At 43.3% G+C, this 22,857-nt stretch overlaps 1 protein-coding gene and 1 long non-coding RNA gene across 2 annotated transcripts in view; both read right to left on the bottom strand.

Annotated features, from left to right (window-relative positions):
• Positions 1-22,857, bottom strand: part of MXI1 (MAX interactor 1, dimerization protein) — a 47,384-nt gene that overhangs the window by 15,768 nt on the left and 8,759 nt on the right. The window contains exon 3 of the mRNA XM_005239253.4: positions 13,912-13,941. Within this exon, the coding sequence (XP_005239310.2) occupies positions 13,912-13,941 (30 nt within the window). The remainder of the gene's footprint in view (positions 1-13,911; positions 13,942-22,857) is intronic.
• Positions 17,521-22,047, bottom strand: LOC129783653 (uncharacterized). Its single transcript, XR_008745421.1, has 2 exons — positions 18,720-22,047; positions 17,521-17,900 (listed from the first exon to the last, which is right to left on the bottom strand). It is a non-coding gene; the product is annotated as an uncharacterized LOC129783653 (long non-coding RNA).

The following is a 22,857-nucleotide window of genomic DNA, read 5'->3' as shown; positions in this document are numbered from 1 at the left end:
CCCCATATATTTCTTTTCCAAAGCTATATTCCAGTTTCCTCACCTCATGGAAGAGAATCATAATTTCTAATGAAAAAATATTCTAAGTATGTGACCATCTGGAATACTTGTTTACACAAAATCTTTTATGCCAGAAGGAAAGCACGTGCTCTTCATCTAATACCTCTTCATACTGTCAGAAATATTTAAGGAGTCATCAAATATCTACTGTACCTTTCAGGTATAGAGGGCATGCATCTGGAACAGAGGAAGCAGTGCATGTAATTTCACCTTGTAAAATTATTTTAAATTTAACCTCAAACTTCCCAGGAAAAAGGACTTGTCAGCCAAGGTCGCTATCAGATGTAATTTTGGATAAAAGCACTAGGAAGGAGAACTTAAGAGATCCTAGCACTATTTTTCCTATGGGATACGGATTTTTGCACACAAAGAACAGTAATACTGTATTTCAAAGTCTAGGTGTTAGCTAACTTTAAGTGACAAACAGTTTTAACTCAAGTTAACTATACATGTTACTCAGCAGGGGAACCTGAACAGAGAAGCGTACCTCCCAGCACTGACAGCAGATGAGTCACCTGTTTTCATACATAGGGAGGTACCAGGAAAGAAACGATTTTTTGAAAGGAAGTACCACAGAATGTGAAAACACACCTTGCGTCTGCTTAACTGGTGTGATGTGCTAATACAAACTCATTGTCAATACAGTTCTCCCAAGAAGGAGCAGGGTTTATCACCTAGAAAATTAAAACAATGTAAACTTCAGCAGAAAAAAAACACCACCACCAAAACAAATTCCCTGTCTTGCCCTCCTTTATCTACCCTTGACACCTTCCTTGCATTTTCTTTCTCTTCTCCAGGCATGTGTGAAGGCCAAGAGATGTAAGACAGCTCAAACCTCAAACAAGGAAAAAGCTTGGAAACCATTTCCTTGGGCAGGAAGCAAGACAAAATGTATCCATAAGATATGAAAATTGCTGGACTTTTCTAGGCTCAACTACAAAACTCCTAGTGCTTCCAACAGGGCTCAAAAAGCCATTCTATTAAGCACAGGACATTCTACCTAGTCAACTTGTGATCAGCTGGAGATGATCATTATAACCCCTGCCTGGGTCAGCAATGCCAGGAACGGATATGACTTTAATTTCCCCAAATCAAGAACAGCTGTAGTTGAGTAAACTAGCATTTGTGGAAGGATTAGCTGCCTTACGCTAGCTCCGTATTCTCCCAGCAGGAAAAGGGTTAGGATCCCACCGGGAACAAACCAGACACTGAAAGGTTCACGGTTTGTTTTGGAAAGAAAAATAATATTTAAAAAAAAAAAAAAGTGAGAGGAGCTGGAACACCTAGTCCTCTGGTTTGGTGTTTCCATTTTTTTGGTTTCTATTGGCTGAACTATCAGGACAATATTAAGAAAATAATCACACAAGCTTACAGAAGTACCTACAGTGGCACTGCATTATAAACACAATCACACCCATCCTTCCCTGTTATTTTGTGGTGCTCATGTCACTCACAGGGCCTCACTAATTTAGGCAAGATAAATTACTGCTTCATTACCAGGCATTTTCTATACAGCATCCCATCGCAGGATCACTCCTGGTCGGTTTCAAAAGTCACTGATGTTAAAAAGAACAATAAATAAACCCCAAGAAAAACAACAACAAAAAGGATAGCTTTCACTGCAAACCATTCACCTGGGGAGAGGCTGCAGTGGGTTTGCTCATCATGAGAGACAAATGGCAAACCAGAAGCACAGTTCTCTTGACTTTCCTAGTGTTGTGCTAGCCAAGAGCTCGCAGAGTTTGCATGTGCTTTCAGGAAGGACGAAGCAGCAACCAAATGGAGCTGACATTTCAACTCACGCCACAAGCAAGAAAGGGTTATGCAGCAGGCAAGACCTTTAAGTGAGAGTCAGGAGACCTGTCTGCAGACAGCTTGCATGACCTCAGGTAAATCCCTTGAGGAACTGAAGCATGCACCGCTTATCCACAAAATGGAGCTAATCCTAATTCCTTCACAGAGTACTGCACAGCTAAATCCACTCTTGGTTTTCAGGTGCTCATGTAGCTCAGCAATGACACTGGTATGTTAAGTGCCTAAAGAGCAGGACACTTTGGGAAGCTAATTCATTCAGCTTTCTCTGCTAGTTAACAATGCCCAGAGTACAAGATGACCATATTTCTCAAAATGGATCAATAACCCCTCACTGCTCCCCCATATATGCAGCAAAACCTACCTGAGGTCTCCTTTTACCTCTGTCCCAAGAAATTCCCAAGATGGAATCTCAGCAAAGTTCAAAGGAGTTCAGTCAGAACCAAGATGAAGGCTGTATTGTTGACTTTGCAACCAGGCAGTCATAAAGCTTTTTATTTCTTTAAAACCTTCAGTTTCTGATGTCCTACTCTTAATCCCATGCATCCAAAAGATGGTGATTTTGGTGCCATTAAAAAAAAAATACACATAGTCGCTCAGACATCACATGATTTTAAAAAGCAAACATAAACACCTATATAGGATTCTTCCCCTTCTTTCTGTTTTTTAAATACATACGTTACACTGGCTCATACAGTGGTTTTACAGGGGGGATAGAAAATGCTTAACTCCAGGTGCTGGGATTTGAGAATCACAGAAAATCACAAGAATTGCAGTGGAGATTACAAAAGCTGGCAAGATTAATAATATTTTTCATTTTAAATATCAAATTTATTTAACAAATGCTCCTTAAAAAAAAAAAAAGCCTTTAAGAAACTAACGCAATTTGCTTTCCCTGGATGGCTGAGGGGAAGTACAAGGCAGCATTGTCTGCACAGACCTGAGAGCCAGCTTGGAGGGCTTATGGGAGTCCCCTACTTCTGTATAACAGCCTTCCACTCTGACTACTGCTACCCATTTACAATGTGCCCAACCCACACTATAACCCCCTTCCCACTCTGCTCTTTCCCCATCAAGTGTATTTTTCTCAGAGATCACTAAAAAAAAACCCTAAACCACAATGCAAAGAAACTCAAGAGACACTCATGACTCCAGGGGGCCTTTGCATGTTTTCCTAAAGTATACGACACCAGATGTAAGATTCCTCTTCTTCTCCCCCTTTGCAATCCCTTCACTGAAACACATCCCCATATGTGCTTTTTCCAGTGAACACCAAGCCTGTAAGCTGCTTTTCCAAGCCAAGAAATGTTTAAAAGAGGTCAGGCCACAGAGAACAGGCTCTGCGCATTTCCTAAGAGGGTCATATTACGTAGAATATCCACTGGAGATGAAGTGTTCCCATCCGGTTTCCCACTTCTTTTGGCATCAAAGTTGCTTTGGTGGGTAGGTGAAGTGGCAAACACATGCATTGGGAAAAAGAAAGATGAATTTATTTTTTTTCCCCTTATTTGCTTATCTCAGCCAGAATTTCTCAGCATACTTCTAGGGTCTAACAGACTGATTCTTGCTATGAAAGCCAATTACTATATTCAGCATTTGGGACTCTCCCCTTCACAAACACAGAGGCACTCGACTTTGGACAGCTTTTTTTTCCCTCCCCTAGAACAATGCTGACATAATTTTCTTCTTAGTTAGACATTAGGAAAAACTTCCTAGTGTTAACAACAATTAATCAGGGCAATAGGTTGCACTGCTTATCCTGCCTTGGGGCGAGGGGACAGACCAAACGAGTGCTGCAGGCCCCTCTCAGCCCCATCTTCAGCAGCTTCACAGAACTCCACATCAGTCTGGAGAGTGCAGTTTCTTGCCCACCTTTAGGGCACAGGGCCCGAGCCAGCTGCAGGGGTAGAGTGCCAAACCTCTGGAAAGCAAGGGGGAATTTTGCCCCTCTGAGCTTCAGCCTTGGTGACAGAACAAAAGATCTGTTCCAGAGTGGCAGCTGTAGCTGCTGCATGCAGTGGAAAGGGGAATTAATGACACACATGTGGGAGCAGGTAGGCAAGGTAAAAGGGAGGATCCTAAGGCATCTGCAAGACAGTTTCCACTTGCAGAATGAGACAATCCCCTGCTGTGCGGGTTGGCAAGAAAAGGACAGGAGCAAAGCAAACAACAGGAGGGGTTTGCAGGGAAGAGTAACTGCCACCCCAAGCTGCTGAAACCAGTTACAACCCAATCACCCCAGCAAGCTTCTCTGTATGCAGTTATGCAGCTGCAAACATGGAAAAGAGCAGCCAGCTCTGAGAAGCACCAGGATCCAGTCTATGAGAAACACTGGAAACAAACACAGATCAAAGGGAAGCACCAAACTGTATACACAGCTGGGACTGTCTTCCCGTGTTAAAAAAGAGAGGGGCATGTCGATTTTAACTGCAAGCTCTTTGTGTGTGCTTGCATATAACTCTGTGCATCTGAGCAAACGTGAGCACTCACCTCACTTTGGCCCCTTGATGTTACCAAAGTGTAGCTAATGACTGGTATTTTCCAAGCTGTATGGAAGATCCCCATACAGCTGGGCAAATTCTGACTGAGCAACCCACAACTCAATCCAGCCCAGGGAACAAGGCCAAATAGGTGGGAATGAAAGACATGAGAGATCCAAAGCAACCTCTTTTCAGCTTCTGATTTCTACAATAAACTTGCTACAACAACTCCCCTTTCAGAATAACTCATTTGAAGAATTTCACTGAGTTTCCAGAAGGAGCAGAACACTTCCCATCTAAGGACTGGACTTTGCCCATGTGGAATTACAGTGAATTACCCCAAGTCAACAGGTTGTGCCTTTAAGTAGCATTGGAAACTCCCTCCTGAGAGGACAACTGGAGGACACATCACTCAGCACTTTCTGGGAGAGCCAGAGCGATCCCTCCTGCACAATCCAGCTCTGAGTGGAAAGAGAAGAGGAACACACTGCAGTAGCAGATGGAAATGCTGGTTGTGACCTGTTCTCGGGTCCTGAGACACTCTCGGCTGACCAGGCTCTTCTTCAAGGCTAGGGACAGCAGCAGTGAGCTCCTCAGGACTGATCTCACCTCTGAACCCTCCTCTTCTGTTCCTTTTCTCTCTTGGGCTGCTCACAGGGAGATCTACTCATACACAAATAAGCAGCAAAATTGAGTCTGGCATCAACTTTCCTTTTCCTTTCCACATATGCCCTCTGATGGGTGTGTGGCTTTGCCAGCCTTTGCCCTTTCTCTACAAACAAATACACTCACTCGCATGAAGAGCGGTGTCTATCAAATGTCCTCCTTTTGTTGTTCACTGTCCTGGACAGTAAGTCGTCTGGTACAGGAACCCTTGGCACCGCTCTCCAAATGCCTAGGCATAACTACAGCACAGGGAGGAGCAACAACGGCCCAAGTGAAGGAGCAAGTAGCAAGTATTCATCTGAGAGTTACTAGGAGCTGTGCTTCTAAATCATTCAAATGCTTTTGGATATTCCACTCTAGCTCAGCAACCAGTCAACTTGAGACAGCAGCCTGCACTTGACTTTATAAGCATGACTAAGTTTTGTGCAGCTGTTTACTACCTACCACGATAAAGACCACACCCTTATCATACAAACTGTTATCAGCCTGGACCATGCGTGAATCCACTGATGCCATTAAAAGTCTATTTCTATGAAAGTAACGCAGCATTTCAAGCTCATGTCCTGTTTTCACTGGAGGTGTCAAGTGCGTAAGCATTTTTGCATTAGTTTGTTATGCCTTCTTTTTTCCGTCAGCCCTTTCTGGGCAGAAACCCTTGCACAGGCGGTTACAAGATCACTGCGTAACTGCTACATCCCCTTTCCTGCCCCACCTTCTGTGGGCTGAACATGCTCATTTGCCATGCATGGCAATCCCTTCTTCATCGTGAGCCTTAAGGTACTCTACTTAGTAAACTCCTGGGCAAAAATTCAGAGCAAAAAGCATCCATCCTTTGCAAAAGCTTTTCATTTTTCCCCTAAATAAGTCATGTTTCTTTATGAATGCACTCTCAAAGATAAATAATTAACAGGCAAGAGGGACAGAAAATCTTATTACAGAGCTAATGGAAAGTGATGCTCAGGCAGCAGTGTACACATACCTTCAAAAGACAGCCCTTATTTTTTTTTAATGGAACATCGGGCAGAAGACCTGACTCATCCCATTGCTCTGGGATCCAGGAATTCATCTGCATTCCTCCAGACTTGAACAAATTCAAAACCTTTATAGGAGATTCAACCTGCCTCTGATAGACACAAGTGCCACTTCTGAAAAAAGGGGATACTCCAGTTTTGCAGAGGCACTGTAAGGATTTACCAAAGAGCAAACACCAAGAGTGCTAGGTAGAAATTATCTGTATTTCTACACAAATTCAAACTCCTAAGGCACACAGAAAGGGAAGCAGGTATATGATACCATCTACTGCTATGTTCTGCCATGGCCCTGACTTAGCCCTGTCCACGTTACCCGATGGTTTCACAGGTGGAGAATTCCTGCCCCTTGGTTGCACATTGCCCATTTAATTGTTTTATGGTTATCACATGCACTGCTTGGGAGGAAGCCTGCCTGGTCTGTTTGCCCACAGCTTTGCAAACTGCTTGGGGTGATCAGCACCATTTGCAGTCAGGGAACAACCACAGCAACTGTGAGATGAAGCCCTTTGCTTTCATTTTCCAGACAAGGCTATGAATGCCTGCATTACCCACCACAGCACCCAAAACAAGGGGCTAGGCCACACTGCCTAGCCCCACCAGCCACCCACAGCAGCAAAGGTACCTTCACTTTGTGCCCTTTTTCTCTTCTCCAATGGGAAAAGGTACAACAGTGCCAAGACAGTGTCATGCAGCACAGCCTGGCCCTGGGCAACACTGACAGGGAGGATGTCAAAGGGGACACAAGGAGTAAGCATCAAGTTCTGAAGGAATCCCAGGTGGGACAGGGAAAAACTTTTGTGATGGAGAGAAAAAGCAAGCAACTGGCTGGAGATGTGGATCAATGAAGCAAAGGAGTGGGTCAACGCAAACTTGTTTCCGCATGCCTATTAGTCCAGGCACTGGATCCATGTATGTTTCTGCTCCACAGCTGTTAAATAGGGGTGTTTCACTCTTCCCATTCTCCCTCCTTGGCATATCATAAGGTTCCAGGTTCTCAAAGTTGTGATACTCTAGTAAAAATGGGCCACATACAGAAAGGAGGAGGAGGAAGTTTCTTGCCTGTATTTCCTATCCTACGCTGTATTTCCTCTGGTTATCACAGGTCTGCATGGGCTATGTTGCTATAGCACCCCCAATGCATGTGCCAGATCTAGATCAGCACATATAACTCCAGCTTCTGCCCCAAGAGTAAAAAGTCTTGAAACTTGTAGTTAACAGGTAATCTGTCTCAAAAATTATATTCCTATTACCTCATCTTCTCTAAGGCAGAAACTCCCCAAGTGGCTTTCAGCTAGTAATGCTTTCAGGCCCATGAGCAACGTTAAATCACTTGATCAAGAAAAGTTATTGCATTAGAATTTCTGGCTCTCGGCACTTCAAACAGCACCCCAGGAAAGGGGGGGGAGGGCCAAACCCCCCACCCCCCGCAAAGTCTCCAGAAATGAATTTGGGAGAGATATGACAAGGGCAGAGCCCTGACATGACTGAAAACTGAGCCAGGAATGCTGAATGCTTGACTTCCTACTTGGGGCCAGATTCTTCCCTCGTCCAAGCTCACTGATTACAGAGGGAATTTATCCATTCTTTTATTTTTTTTCAGGACAGCCATAAATATACAGAACCTGAGAGGGTTGAGCCTCAAAGTAAACTGCAGTAACACACCTAAGTAGAAATCTGAGGATGCAAGGAAGAGATTCAAGAACCAAAGCTGGCAACTGATGCACTCCAAATCAGATACCATCTAAGTACATAGGACTGCTTTCATTACACATCCACAGCAGCTACCAGACCCCCTCCTGGCTCCCTGAAAGCAGTAAATAACCAGTAACACACCATTTGATACCTCTTCTATTCATAGCTCTGGAAATCTTAAGTACAGGATGCTGAATAAAGGAACTCAGCCAGTAAGTGGGGAGGCCTGACTGCAGAGTGTTTCTTTCCAAGATGGGGGTTTCCTCTAAAGTTTTCCTTCTGGGAGGCAAGACGATGAAAGGATTCTTAGCATCAGATCATTATGTCAGGGCCAAGCAGACTGCACTGACAGTTTTCTACACTATGGGAGAAAAACACATCAGACAGCGTCCCTAAAACACATCTTAAGTTGAGAAGGGCTTTGTGATAAGTATCTGTTTCTGAAAACTGCCTTATAACAGTGATTTTATTGTGCAACATTGTTGAGACAAAAACATTTTGCTTTGTGACAGTTTATCCAAAACAGTAGTATTGTTCTTTTTCTTCTTCTTTCTCCAACTGCTATTGGATTCATAAGGGAGGTGCAGAGATCTGGGAGCAGAAAAGAAGGCAGGCAGGCATTCATTCTTCACTGTATCAGTTTGAATAAAAAACCAACTATCATATTGAAACTATCAATTCCAATACAAGCAGTACTAAAGAACTCCCAACAAAGTGAGGATCATTTTGTTTCCTTTGAATTTTGGCATGGAGACTAACTGTCCCTTTTCAGCAGCTTTACTCAGAGTTCAAAATGTTCTGCTGCCCAGCCAACGTGAAACAAAGCCTTTGTAGACTTTCAGTTGTAAGTGAATCGAAACGCTACTTCTGCACGAGGAGGCACTTCGCATGAACAAGTGTGGTGGTGTCAGCCAGAGACCAATCCCAGTTTTATGGCATCTGACTGGCAAGTTCCCAGAGCAATGCAAAGAAATAAGTGCAATATAGCAAAAGGCAGACTTACACTAAATGACAATGACTGAGCCTGAACATATCCGGAAAGAACACCTCTCCGAGAGCTTTACTGCACAAACTACAGGCTTTACTCTCTCCACGTTAAGCAAAAACAGGCACAGCAGCATAGTAAGTTATCCAGATCTAAACCAGAGGAACATGCTTCAGCCCTGCTGAAAATCGTTAGACCCAGCAGAAAATGGAGACATCTGTCATCCAAGCAACAGCTGAAGACAGCTAGCTACCTCCAGCTCTTTTTCTGTACTGGCCATGGAGACAAGGAGTGTTTAGCTACAATTCCCACAAGGAGCAAGTTGGATCAGTGCATGCTCTGACCTTTGGATGTGTCAAAGAAAGATACATGGACACTGACTGCTGCAGGGAACATCACAGGTTCCAAGTTTTATTAATGAGGAAAACAATATGTACTGTCAATGTTTGCTACATGAAGTTAACATGAAAACAAAGCCTACTCCAAAGACCAAATGAAATTTACTGGAATAGTTTCTTGTTCCAGCTCTCCTGATGAATAGCACTGAACTCAACACCACATTGATTAGTTGGTTCAAGACAAACACTGACCAGATTGCCTTGGCAAGTACACATAGCGCTACAAAAAGCACAATCATCCAGATCTATTCAGAGTAGCAAGGATTCACTACACCTTCATTTCCCTTCCCGCTACCTTTCTCAGCCTAGACAGCATGTCTGCACTATTTAAATGCCCTTTGTTAACTGCTTTCCCCTCCCTCTTCTCTTGCATTTTGCAAAAGAAAGTTCTGTTCTAAAGAAACAGAACCAAACTGTGCAATTGCTGCAGAGCCTCAAAAGGCCCCATGTTTTAGTGCAAGCTGACCCAGGTCATGGTTTTCTCCTAAATGTTCAGTAGAGTTTTTCCTTTATCTCACCTGCTACCTCAAATATGCAACCTAGCATAACAGCTCTTCATGAGAAACTGTTTTGGAGAAACACTATTGCAATAAAGTCATGTTAAAGAGAGAATGGGTGGGGAATCACAGGAGATAGACGGCGATTCCTGGTAACAGTCAGAAAGGCTGAAAAACACAGTACTTGACCATTGCTATCTGTTCTTCATTTTGCTTCTGATCATCTCAAAAGTTATCAGAGAAAAAGGATCTTACACCACTCTGTGCTTTTACACTAAACACAACTCTTTAGCAACTTGGTTTAGAAGGAGTTTTGTATCCTTTAGATTTCGTCCATTTTCATTTCAATTTTTTTTTTTGCAGAGCCACAAATTCTGTGAGATCTTCAGAAAATTCTAATTTCAGTGATCCTCCCACGGTCTCTTTCCCTCCTTGAGTCTATCTATTCTTTGAACTAAATTATTGTTACCATAAGAAAAATCTGCCCTAATAACTCATTCTTTACCCATTTATTCAGCTTTGTCTTCCTTCTGCTGTATTACAATGCAATCATCACCAAAACCAAATGGATCAATCTAGGATATACAGAAAACCATATATTTTTTAACCTCATCAACAGCTTTACAAACATCTATCGTGTTCTATCAGGAGATACAACTTTTCTGACAGACACCACCACCATATTGGCCTAACAGAACTGCCACTTCACAGAGCAGCAGGAAAGTTATCTCAGTGCTGTGTACCTTCTCTTAATACCACACTGACAACATCCTTCCAAAACTGGTATGTGTCCAAAACGTTCACAGACAACAGTTAATTCTGATATCCGTATATCACACATCTCTTAACTTCAGCCTGAATTTTATTTATTATCCTTTTTTGAGGAAAATATTACGCTAGCAAAGTTCATCTTTCAGCCACTTTTCAGTCACTTTATCATGTTTTCTTTTAAAAAATGATGGGGTGTTGCTTAAGTTTTTTGGTAGGTGTGTTAAAAGACTAAAAAGTTCTGGTTTAGTTACACCTTGCAGCAGATGAGAAGCAGAATACTGGTTTCTTGTTTAAATGCAAGCTATGACTCATTCTGGGCAGAGATAAACTGAAACACATACCCATTAAATAAAAAACACAAACAATTTTCCAACATGAGGATTAGTGACAGATAATAACTATAAATTAACTTTAATCTTTTATAAATCAAACAAAGCCCCTTATATAAATGTCACTGCAATCTTTTCAGATTAAAAAAACCCAAACAAATCAAAGCAGAAAGTCACTTAAATATTACAGCTAATATTTGGTACCAAATCAAACTGCTCCTTAGCAGAACCACTGGAGTGTTCATGAAATATTTCAAGACTAAATAAAGGAGTGGAGCTTAAAACATTGTTTTAATTTTTTTCAGTGTATTTTTAGTTACTTTTTTACATCAAAGGGGTACAAGATTCTTAATCTTGATACTTTGAAACATCATCAGCTCCGCAATATTTAGTTCAAGTTAAATTGCATATTCAAAAAGGAGGAGAAGAACATTTTGGTTTTCTAGTATTCTCTTGCTACTGCTTGAAAGAAACTGTGTAATTGTTGAATGGGTTAAAACAAAATTTAACTGAACATAAGGCGGCTGCTGTTCACAGACGAGAACGGAAAACCCAGAGTCAGAGACCTAATAGTGGACAATTTTGAAAATTATACTGTATGTCAATAATGGAGATAACAGTGAGATTCAAAAGGAATAATCTCAAATAATAGGGAAAATGAGCACCTGCCAGCCACAAAGCTATTAGTATCACGGCTTTTATCTTTGCAACAGTTAAGTCTGGAGACACCGACAACCTTAACGACACAGCAAATAAAACATGGTGAAAATCTAACTGGGAAGCAATCCCCTTCACTCAGAAAACACTGCTGTGGAGTTTGAAAATAAATGCTTCTGGTATGAAACTCACTGTCCAAATCGTCGGTAACAAACACTGCAAACCTAGCATAGTCACTACAGGGTCTAGCTGGGTCTGCAGATGTGCATAGCTGATCAGGCCATAGTACCTGCATTAAGACACAAACAATCCCAAACCAGAAGCAGCAGGCTCCCTATCAAAGATCCCAGATACAGCATTTTTTTCTGTACAGACCACCCAATGTCATCCAGTGTGTGCCCTTCCCAGAAGGATGAAAACCAAGGGCTTGTAAAACCATGTCTGAGACTCAGACCTGGAATACAGTGCCTCAGAATGGGAAGCCCTGGAGGAAAGACCTTGCTGAGAAGGCTGATGGTTAGGAGTCTCCAATCTGGAGCAGGTAGGGACTAGGGAGAATAAATAAGATGGAAGGAGAGGATGAGTGAGCTATCACATCAACTGGGAATGCAAAGACAAATTCTGTAGCAAGCAAACGGCTTGTCAACATTGAGAAGAAGGTGGCGTAAGGGGAAGCACAGGTAGCAATGCTCCTCTCACTAGTAATGTGTACATATCTCAAAGGGCTAGTCAATCCTCACGATATCCCCACCCAAGGTAGCATTACTGCCCTCAGTTAAAGACAGGGAATCAGGGCAGAAGCTTCCTCGACTCACACAAATAGCCAGTATCAGGCATATCCTAAACCCATCAATACTTGCCAGTCCTTAGCTGGACAATAAGTATGTAACGCTAGCTGCTGAGATCTCACCCACAGAGAGTTTGAAACTTTACTGCCTGCTCCACAAGCCTGAGGGTAGAAAAAGATGGTCACATATCCATGCAAACCTGGCCAACGTGAGAAGACCAGTTGGTACAGGGAAAGATGGAGACAGCTCTGCTTTAAGGCTGTACTGAGGGCAAGCAGTGTTTGCAGTAACAATTAGATATGCAAACAAGCACATTGAAAATTAGTGATGGTTTACTGTTGTCATGGAGAAAAAAGCACCATCCGTTCTGGATCAGTCCCAAGCACTGCATTTTCTTTCCCTCATCAGTAAATAAAACTGTAGAGCGCACTGGAAAACCCAGGAGCCAAAACTTTTCAACACAGCTCAACCTGGGACTGGAAAGGTTGAGACTCAGGGAGCAACATAACCCAAATAAAAAAAATGTCCCTGCATCACCCCAGAAAGACACGACCATGACAACTCTGTAGATCCTCAAAGCTACCAGGAGGTAAAAGCACAGCCTCGAAGAAAACACCCACACCATGCAAAGGCAAAGCTGCTTCCCAGCACTGCTGCTGCCAGGGGGAGGCAGGTATGGGGGAAACTTGGGGGCAACGTGATGCATGAGGTACTCTGCTCTGATTCCCTTGAAGCTACATGGGAAGATCTTGCCTGAATGGTAATACACACTTGGCTTGAAGCCTCCTTGTATCTTTGGCCATCCTTGTAGTCCTTCCTTGTTAAATGATGGCTGCTAAGAGGAGGTGATCAAACTATTTGATTTGAAAACTCAGTTTTCCCATCCTGGGGGTTTCTTCATAGGAGTAGCTGGCCAGAGCACTGCCTTTGTTCCATCAGCTACAAAATACACAGACACCACCAACCCCAGCCCCCCTAAAATCCCACAGAAGAGCCAAGATAAGGTTGTGTCAGGGTTTTCATTATAAACTTAACTACAGCATCCTGAATGGAAGGTGATAATCTGATCTGTGTGTGAACTAGCTCCCCTGTCTCAATGGTATTTATCTTACTTTAACTCCTGTTACAAAAGGGTTGAGTCATATAGAAGAGCTAGCCAAGCAACAAAACTGCAAGGCTTGCTAAAACTTCAGATTCAAGGATAAACAGGCACAATCCTAAAACAGGTTAGAAGACAGTCTCCACAGGAGCGCTGCTAGCCAGACCTCTGAGCCTCTAGACAATGGCATTTTCTTCTGTGCTGCAGACTATCAGAGCCCAGCAGCGGGGTGGGAGGGAGAGGGTGTACAGCACAGGGCTCTGCCCTTTGGATCATGGTAACACGTATTACCCAGGGCCCAAGAAACCTGATCCCGTAGCAACCTCATGTATGGAAAGTGCCCCAATCAGATTTCACTGTGTCAGGAGAAGAACAGTATTTACTCCGCATACAGATTAGTCCAAAACTGGGTCACTTCTTGCCTTTTCAGAGAGAGAAAAAAACCCAACCAAAAACAAAGCTTCTTTTCCAGATCTTTTTGTGTCTTCCCCCCCCCCCCCCCCCCCCGAACTTATAGAACTACGTGATGCAGTGTGGTCTTTCACAGCTCTCTAAGCTGATCAAACGGCACCTGCATGTGTAAGGTTAAAGCACATTACACTCACTAGGCTTGCATTTCTTAGAATTCAGCTCATTAGCTACTTACCGGTTCTTTTCTAGTTCATTGTGCGTAGACCTGGAAGATAAACAAAAATTTGGATTAGCCACCTTTGACCTTTCAGCACCAAAGTTCAATTGCTGCAAGCTGTACACAGCTCCAGCTGTGTATCACAGCATAAAGACGACCAACACCATACATTAAACTCTATAGCTATAACTTCAGCCTCCCTGCTGAATAGCAATTCCTCCCCTCCGTTATTTACCTGCTATGTGCAAAGCTGGTACGCTTACTAGTGCTACAGAAAAAGTTTCCTAGAAACTTCAACACACAAAAAATCCCGAGGAGAGGCAATGACTACAAGAGACCAGAGTCAGCCATTTCCAGACTACTTCTGGCCCTGCTACCAACCCATTACAGGACTGCAGTTAGGTTTCTTTGTGCTTTGGTTTCTCCGTTCACCCTGTAAAAATATTGGTATCATCTGCTAACACAGGAGCTCATGGAGTATTAATTTATGCACCTCAAATCCACAGGAACCTTCCAGAAGAACTGGCTCTGTAAGGACAACCCCTGAAGCCTTTCAGCGGTCATGTGCTAGATTTAACAGACTTAGTAGAACCAGATATGCCTAGCACTTGGGCACAAAACAGGATGGCCAGTACTGCCATGTTTGCAAACATTGGTGGCACTTCCAGGATGCCGGAAAACCCTCAGGGACTGAAACAGCATCACCACAGCACCAGCTTGCAGCAAAGCAAGTGACCCATAAAGTGGCACTGTGACCACTTGACAAAGGAGAGAGCTTTGTCTTTATACCTGCCCACCACACCGAGCACACTGCCAGCACTCCCTCATTCAGAGCTCGCAGCTTGAAAATGAGACTAACTAGAAACAAAAGGGAAACAGGCAAGTTCATTCTCCTTGCCTCTGTGATGACAGCACAAGTGGCAAAAAAAGCTTAAATCCTTTCAGAATTTCTAGTCTAACGATGTTATTAGTAACCCAGGTAAGGTTGTTGAGGATTATTTAAAAAGGATAGCTATTTATCCAACATTTCTCTTTAACAGAAGGTCACCTTAAAATAAGAGTAAAAGGAGCCCAAGAGCTTAATAAAAAGGATCTATTTTCTGTAATTTGGCATCACATTTCTTCCGGAGCTCTGAGAAGATTATCCTCTATCCCCCATCTGGAGAATCCCACAGAGAATTCTACAATTAGGGAACTGAATGGAGGATGTGCTCCAAGGGAAACCCTGTCATAATTAAACGCTTCTCCAAAAAAAGGGAGGAGGAGCGCTTAACAGGTGTTAGAACCTCATTGAAGATGACGAATAAACCACAGATGTCTGCAAAAAACAAGGTAAATGAGTCTTAGCTAGCCATGGCTGAGAGCTGTGGGTGGCCAGAGGAAAAACAAAATGTTACCGTACGTCTGTGCAAGGTACCCTGTGCAGGAGGATATGGGATACTCTACAGCCAAGACACACTATGGCCAAACTCCTAAAGCTGAGCAAACTCCCAAAGTAAATCCTTCCCTCCTGATAAGCGAGGATGTCTTAATTCTGGTTCCCAGGAATCAGACACATGAACATAACATGTAGTCCAGAAAAATCTCCAAATCAAACCCACATTCCCCATGGAGTCTAAATCAACAAAATCCATTTGTCCAGGCAACCTGGATGCAAATTAACCCAACAGGGCTGAGCTGAGGCCCTTTAAAGCTACTGCCCGTATGTTCTTTGGAACATACTTATTGTTCTTATTTACTGTATGTTTCTGCAGGAGACTTTGCACTCTTCTTGGCTATGACATTAGCAGTTATAAAGCCAGACATATGCAATGGCTTGAATTGCTATATTATATCGAGCCAATTATAAAGGCCAGCAATGAAAGAACAAAGTTTGGCCCACTGCTGTGCACAAAATTAAAACAGCAGGTTCTCCCTACTCCTCTCACACAGGAGACTCTTTATTACCTATCTGCCTTCTGATGAACAAGACAACTGAGAGGGGTCACAGGCTTTTCACCAAGTCAGGAAATTTACGCTGTGACTTTTAACTATATCTGTGGGAAGGAAAAAAACAAACCCCAATGCTGCTGCCCCCCCCCCCGAAGCTGAAGGCAAAGGAAAGAATCTCAGAAATGCTGAATGAATCCTGTGGGATGTTATTTCTCTTACCTACCACCTATGCTTTTCTTAATCTTACTGGGGATATTTGGAAAAGTTTTTATTTTTGCTTTCATCTAAATATAGGAACAAAACTTGAGCACCACTACCACCATTCACAAACTCATTTTCTGTGCCAGTTTCCCTTTGCTTGGACAACAGATACAGAAAAAATCCCCTCCCTCTTCTGTTCATAATTCATTTCATTTTCTGTAGCTCCTGATCTAGAGATTAATTTTCTCCCCTTGTCTTTGTGTTGCACACGTTACTAAGATTTATTTGGAGTTAAACAAGGACAATGCTGTCAGTGAAGTGGAAAAAAGTACAGGAACCTCTATTGATACTACATTCAGGAAAAAAAATACAATCTTTTAAACAGGTACAGAAACAAATGTAACTGGACCTCTTTAACTGAGCTGGTCTTATCATCAAGTGAAAACCTAGAGAGAATCACCAGACTGAAATCAAAGCTCCATCCTTGTACGCCATCACCAGCTTTTTATGGGTACAGGATGAACACCACAGCTGTAACTATTGCAGCAGTAAGGGAACATTTCAGGGTTACTTGTAATACTCTGCTTTTACAACAGTAAGGATCGGTGCATTCAGTGTGATGTTGCTTTGCTGCTGTTGATAGTCACAGCCTGTGTCGACCAGTGAAATCAGGACACTACTGCTGAGCACGGACCACAAACCAGAGGAACTCACATCCCCACTGTCAGGCAGACAGGGCAAGCAGGACCTTGTCCCCATCTGCAAAGCTGAAATGACAGCCACACAGGTATAGACATGTTCAGAAAAGAAAACAAAAACCCAAGCACTGCTCAAAACCTCAGCTGCAATTTAAAAGGAGCTCAAGCACAAGCCATCTGCAGGGTTCTCATTTAAAAAATAAGGTTTCTATAGCAGTCAGTTCTTTAACAATAAATGTAACACACCCAAACTGATAACTACTCCTAAAATCTGGGTTTTTAGATTTTAGGAGGAGGAGCCTGCTGACTACATTTTGAGAACAGCTTGGGAAAAGATCAAGAAATTTTTAGAAGCTTAACATAAAAGAGCCAAGCAAACAACAAAAACAGCAGAGCAGTCCCCATCAAGATTTTAAACAACAAAAAACTGAAAAAGAAGAAACTGAAGTTTATCACTCTTTACCCCAGATACCTGAAACTGCATACAAAATAGGAAGGAACAGGGAAGTAGCAATTGTCAGTCACTTTAAGGTCAGATGCAACAACCTTTTTGCGCCAGTTACTGTTTTTCTCCCTGCAACCTTGCCATCCAACACTGTAACAAGATGTTGCTGAAGCATTAAGCTACACCAAATTCCCCCAGAGACTGAGACATTGTAACTAATTTGTCACTTCATCCCATTTGTTTAAATAAAATCTCTCCTACCATGGCAGAGGCAGCCAAACTTTGCTTGAGCACAGGTAAGCCAACAAAACAAACTGCATCAGGAAGGAACAAGCTCTAAAGAGCACTGAATTCATTTGTCATTGGGTTTTTTATTGTAATTAAAAATCACAAAGTTGCCACATGACATTAAACACTACTGACCTTTCTGGTTTACACATTTAATATTGATAAATAGTCAAACAAATGCATTTGCAGCATATCTGCATTTTGGTTTGACTGTTTAGTGAGGTAACTATTTTCTATTGGGAAAACACAGCAATCGGAGTCCTTGTCCTGTGTGATACAAGATGGCATTTAGATCCAGTGAGCCTCTCATCTCCTTGTAGCTGGTCACCCTCCTGTCTGTATCTGGCACCAGTTCCTGACTCCAGAGGAGCCCAGGACGCCAAGAGCTCCATCTCCATCACAACAGAAATACTGGTGGGTCAGGTGATGCTGCTGGCCATAAACTGCCAGGTAAAGGGGACAGGGGAAATAAAAATTACTTCTTCCAATATATGTCTTAGATGCAAACACAGAGCCAGTATTTCTCCTTCAAATTCACTCACCCCACTCTGCTTTAACAAGAGATTACTCAAAAAAGAAATATTCCATTAGCTTGTGCAAACTAATGCGCAGTTACCTGTATCAAGTATAGCAAAACAGCGAGAACATCCAGCCACAGACCCAAGTCAACTGCTTTCTGTCTTACTTGACTCAGGTTCAGCCCCCTCTGCTGCTTAAGCATTATGATACCACATACAATCTCATTCTTCTTCATTTTACAGACCATTCCCACCTTCCGGCTCTGTTGACACCCATTCACTTGGCCACCAAATTCCCCTGCAGGAAACGCCTTCTTCCATTCCCCAAGCCAAGATCAATCAACGCTCCTGGAACCAGTGAACTACATTACTGCTTGCTCTTTTATGCAAGTTCTTCCTCAGGAATCACTCCCATTGGAAAGAGACGACCCACAAAACAAAACAAATGAAAAGGAAGCTTTTTTCAATTTTAAATCCACCTCTGTCCACAAAACAAAACTTACTGGCTGAAGAGCCCCAGTGTTCTGCCAGGTTTTCAAGTAGCAGTAGATCAACACCCTAAGTAGTCTATGAAACCAACTGCACAAGCCATAGTCTGGGAAGCCTATGGAGAAGCTCTACCAGTAGCACCGTATGAGGCTTTCAGCCCAATGGCAAGACAAATGATAGCTATGCAAGAGTCAAATCTTTCTGCCCAGATGGAGATGCTCAAGGGCTGAGTTTCTAAAGGAGTTGTGAACCCACCTGGTCTCTGGGAGGCCTAGGAGCCTGGCTTTCAGAGGGCTGCACAGAGGCCATAGCAGTACAGCAGCTTATGGTACTCAACATTGCCAAGAGCTCCTGCAGTGAGGAGCAGGATGCAGCTGAAAAGGAGATTGCATAGCTGGAGCAGAAGCTCTTCTGCTGCTGTTCCTATGCCCTTTGCAAGTACCAGCCTCAAGTCTAACAAGAGCCTCACCTCAGCCTTGCATATCAGCTGATCTAACAAAAGGTTTCCTTCCAAGTGATACTAGACACAAAAGTTATCGTAGTCATTACTATTCCATGATCTCCCCTACACTGTCTGGCCCCAAGATCCAGAATAAATGCTTCTCCATGAGGAACTGAAGTGGGGAGACAGAACAGACTGTTCTACCTTCTCATTGATGTCAACAGAGATGCAACAGATTAACCTGGCCCCAAGCTCTGGCTAGTTTTTCTGTTGTTCTTAGATGGACATGGTATCAATTCCTCCCAAGGCTCTGGCCAAAGCTGGTTTCCCAGGATAATCCAGACCTTTTCCAAAGTTCACATTCTCCACCTTCAACAGAGAAGTGGACACAGCCATACTGGCATCTGTTTGTGTTTCATCTTTGGGAAAGACGAAATGGCCGTAGTCTGGGGTTTTTTTGTTTGGTTTTTTTTTTTTTTTTTTTTTTAATGAGGGGAACAGAGCTCCTTCATGCAGTTCACAGCTGCAGAAAGTTACCTACCCCTGGGGGGTTTCTACACAGCATCCTGAAAGCCTCCTGCAAAACTCAGTCAAAAACAACTTTAAAAGATACACTGCACACATCCACTGAAGAAGTAGACGTCTTCAAAGCCACCTACAGCATTTACACAGCCCCTTTCAGTTTCGTACCTGCTCCTCATAATCATTATTTCTGTTTGCAACACTTTAGGAATTAACTCTTCCCTAAGACTTTTTATGCAGGGCAGGGGGCAACACCAACACAGAGAAATTCTAAATTATTTTCGCAAGATCACACAAAAAGCCTGTGCCAGAGCAGGGTACTTAACTTGGGTTCCCTGAACACCAGGAATAAGGCTTGTCTCAGTGGGTTGCTCTTCTCAGACATCCCAGAAAGACATCTAACAAGGACATTTGTGCCACATGATTCTTGGGTGAAAGACAGAAAAAATGACATAATCATTGTAAGCTGCAAGTGGGAAAGTGGAAAAAGACAACCAACCAACAACAGCCCAAACCTAAACCAGTCCTCATATCTTGCCCACTGTCTGCCAAGTGGGCCAACCCTACTCTCAGACACCACTGTATGAGGTGCCAGAGAAGAATCTAAAACGGCAGCCAAGAGCAAAGTAGTATTAATTTACTGATAAAACTCATCTGATAGATGCAGCTGGTATACCCCTCAGGTGGGGAAGGAACTGCAACCTGGGGATAGCAAAGAAGTCCCCAGCTGGCTCTGCTCTCCACCGTACAGGCTGGGAGCAAGTGTGCTGGTGTGGGCTTCCCCCTGTACCACCTGAGACCCTACGTATAGAGGCTGGTCCTAGACCCCAGCGCTAAGGGAAAACTGCCCCACCTCATATACTCCCTCACGCAGGGCCCTGCATGGCCAAGAGGAACTGGGTTTGCTGAACAAGCAGCTATTCAATATTTTGTTTTCTCCTCATTGTTCAACGTGTGGCCTCAAGCCAAGCCCTGCTCGGAATACAGAGCTGGTGGTTTCCATACAGGCTCTTCGACAGGCTCACAGAGAGCAGTGGCTAGGCAGTTCACAAGCACATTTATTGTCAAGCATCCTTGCTTTCCAAACTGGAAGCTAAGAAACATGGAAATCAAGAGTTGCAGCTTCTTGTACCTCTGAGTGCCTCTGTTAGGACCCCCAAGGGCCTGGTTTTCTGGGCCACTTTACATGTTCAAAGCACAACTCCCACTGGCACCCTGTGCATCATCAGCACTTCTGCAGCTCAGATCCCAGGCTCATCTCTTGGAAAAAAAAATAATCACAATATGAGGAATAGATATTTGGGGATCTCCTATGACAAGCCAGGCTGAAAGCGACTTGCTGAATGCACACAGGGCTGCTGACAGGGGCTAGGAGTGAAGTGAGTTCTCCAATATGCTACTCACTGCTCCATTCGTCTGCCTTCTACTTCTGTGACAAGTGAGCAAAGGTCCCTCAGAAACCACCTCCTTCCCTTCACAGCCCACAGTTAACCACATCAGAAGGTGCTCGTCCACACAGATCAAACACAAAGGCCAACGTATGTACATTTTGGGAGGTATCTTAGCCACTTCAATAGAGAAACCCTAGCCCACCTCCCTCGGACATGCAGCAGCTGCTATCTTCTATAATTATTTAGAATTTGGCTGAATTCAGGCAAATTCTCACATGTCAGGAAAGAGTATATTATTTGCCTCAACCAAGGCAAGATTCCTGTCTATGATCTGTGATGCAAGGGAGTTTGAGCTTCTCGTAGATAGATTCTTGACATTTTTTTATTTTTTTTTTTAATGCATTGACAAAACCATGTTTTCCATGACCTGGTGAGGAGAAATGTCAGGTAGCTTCACCATGGCACCCTCCAAGCTCCCCCATGAACAGAGAAGAGCATGGCACAGAATGAGGACAGCAAAATACAGACACTTCCTCACACTAATGTCAGGTATGCAATATTCCCCAGGTCTCTCCCAAGTGCTACTTGGGAAGGACAACCTGCCTACATGAGCATCATAAGCAGATCATTCGAAGCAAAATGAATTAAGTAAAATGAGGCACAAACTTCATTCATCCCCTGCTATCACCTTAATATCTCCGCTAATGGAATTTTCACTGTTGAATATTCAGGCATATGACAGAGCAGGGTAACGCCTGACACTGCAGAAAGCTCTGTGCAGTCCCTGCCCCACTGACTTCCAGCATGCTCCATGAGTCTCACTGCATGGTCAGGGACTCGGTCTCTTCCAAGGCCACACCAATAACCAGTATCATAGTTGCTGGTACCTGCACAGCAGAGAGACTGCAGTGACTCACAGGAAGACAATAAAGCCAGAGAAGGCAATTTTCAAATCTGCCTAGAAAACGTAGGATCCTAAGTCTCATCATCTTTAAAACTGCCACAAGCTCCAAAACACCGATTCTGCTTCCTGAAAACAGGATTAGAAAAGCATGCACATTACCCCAATGTACAGATGGTGAGAACCATGTAATGTACAGATGGTAGGACCCATGTAGGTCATCTGACATGCCCAGATCTTGCAGCCTTTCGGCAGCAGACTCAAGAAATGATCCAAGGGCTCAGCATGCCAGCCCTTTGCCCTATACCATGCTTCTTCCCACACATAACATTACCCTTTCAAGGAAGATGGTCATATCCAGAAATAGCCTTAGCAATGTCATCTGCAGAGCAGCAGTCTGCTTGGGGAACACGTACTTCTCTGCAACACACATCTTCTGACCTGAAGAAACTGCCTTCATATGCACTGGAGAAAATGAGGCTTTTTGAGTAAACACCACCTGACTGAAACCCACTTTGTTTAAAAAGAAACTGATGGCATTTGTATGGCTGTGGGCCAGCCCAGACTTTCTTCACTTCTATTTAGACTTGTTAGTTATCTCTCATGTTACAACTATATTGCTGCAATACTGTGCCTGGAGATAAAGGGAGGGGAAATATACTTGAAAGCAGGAAAATACATTAACACTACTGTTAGCAACACACTGTATTAGGGAAACTGAGGCACAAAGACTTACACGGGCTGAAAGAACATCAGGAAAAGAACCCAGATGTCCAATTGTCTTGGGTTTTATTTTGTGAACAGGGACACACTCATCTAGCACCTGGGAGATCTGTGAAAAATGGAAGAACTCCGATTTCTTCTGTTCGTACATTTCTGGCTCACAAGCAGTAGCAACTAACATGAAGGCAGTGAGGTGGCTACCTCCCACCGCTCCCAGATGGCCAAACTACTTCTGAAGCAGTTCACGAACTGCTGCAGTTTGTAGCCTAACTGTTAAAGACAAACCTGAACTAGTGCCATGTTACCTCACCATGTTTATCCATTGCTTTACAGCTGCCCAAGCACCTGGGCAATGACCACTGGAGTAACAGTTTCAACTGCAATCCCAGTGTCATTTGTCCTTTCCCGTAACTT

The sequence above is a fragment of the Falco peregrinus genome, chromosome 1 (assembly GCF_023634155.1).
Source record: "Falco peregrinus isolate bFalPer1 chromosome 1, bFalPer1.pri, whole genome shotgun sequence".
NCBI classification, from domain to species: domain Eukaryota; kingdom Metazoa; phylum Chordata; class Aves; order Falconiformes; family Falconidae; genus Falco; species Falco peregrinus.
This window is presented reverse-complemented; position numbering and strand designations above follow the sequence as displayed.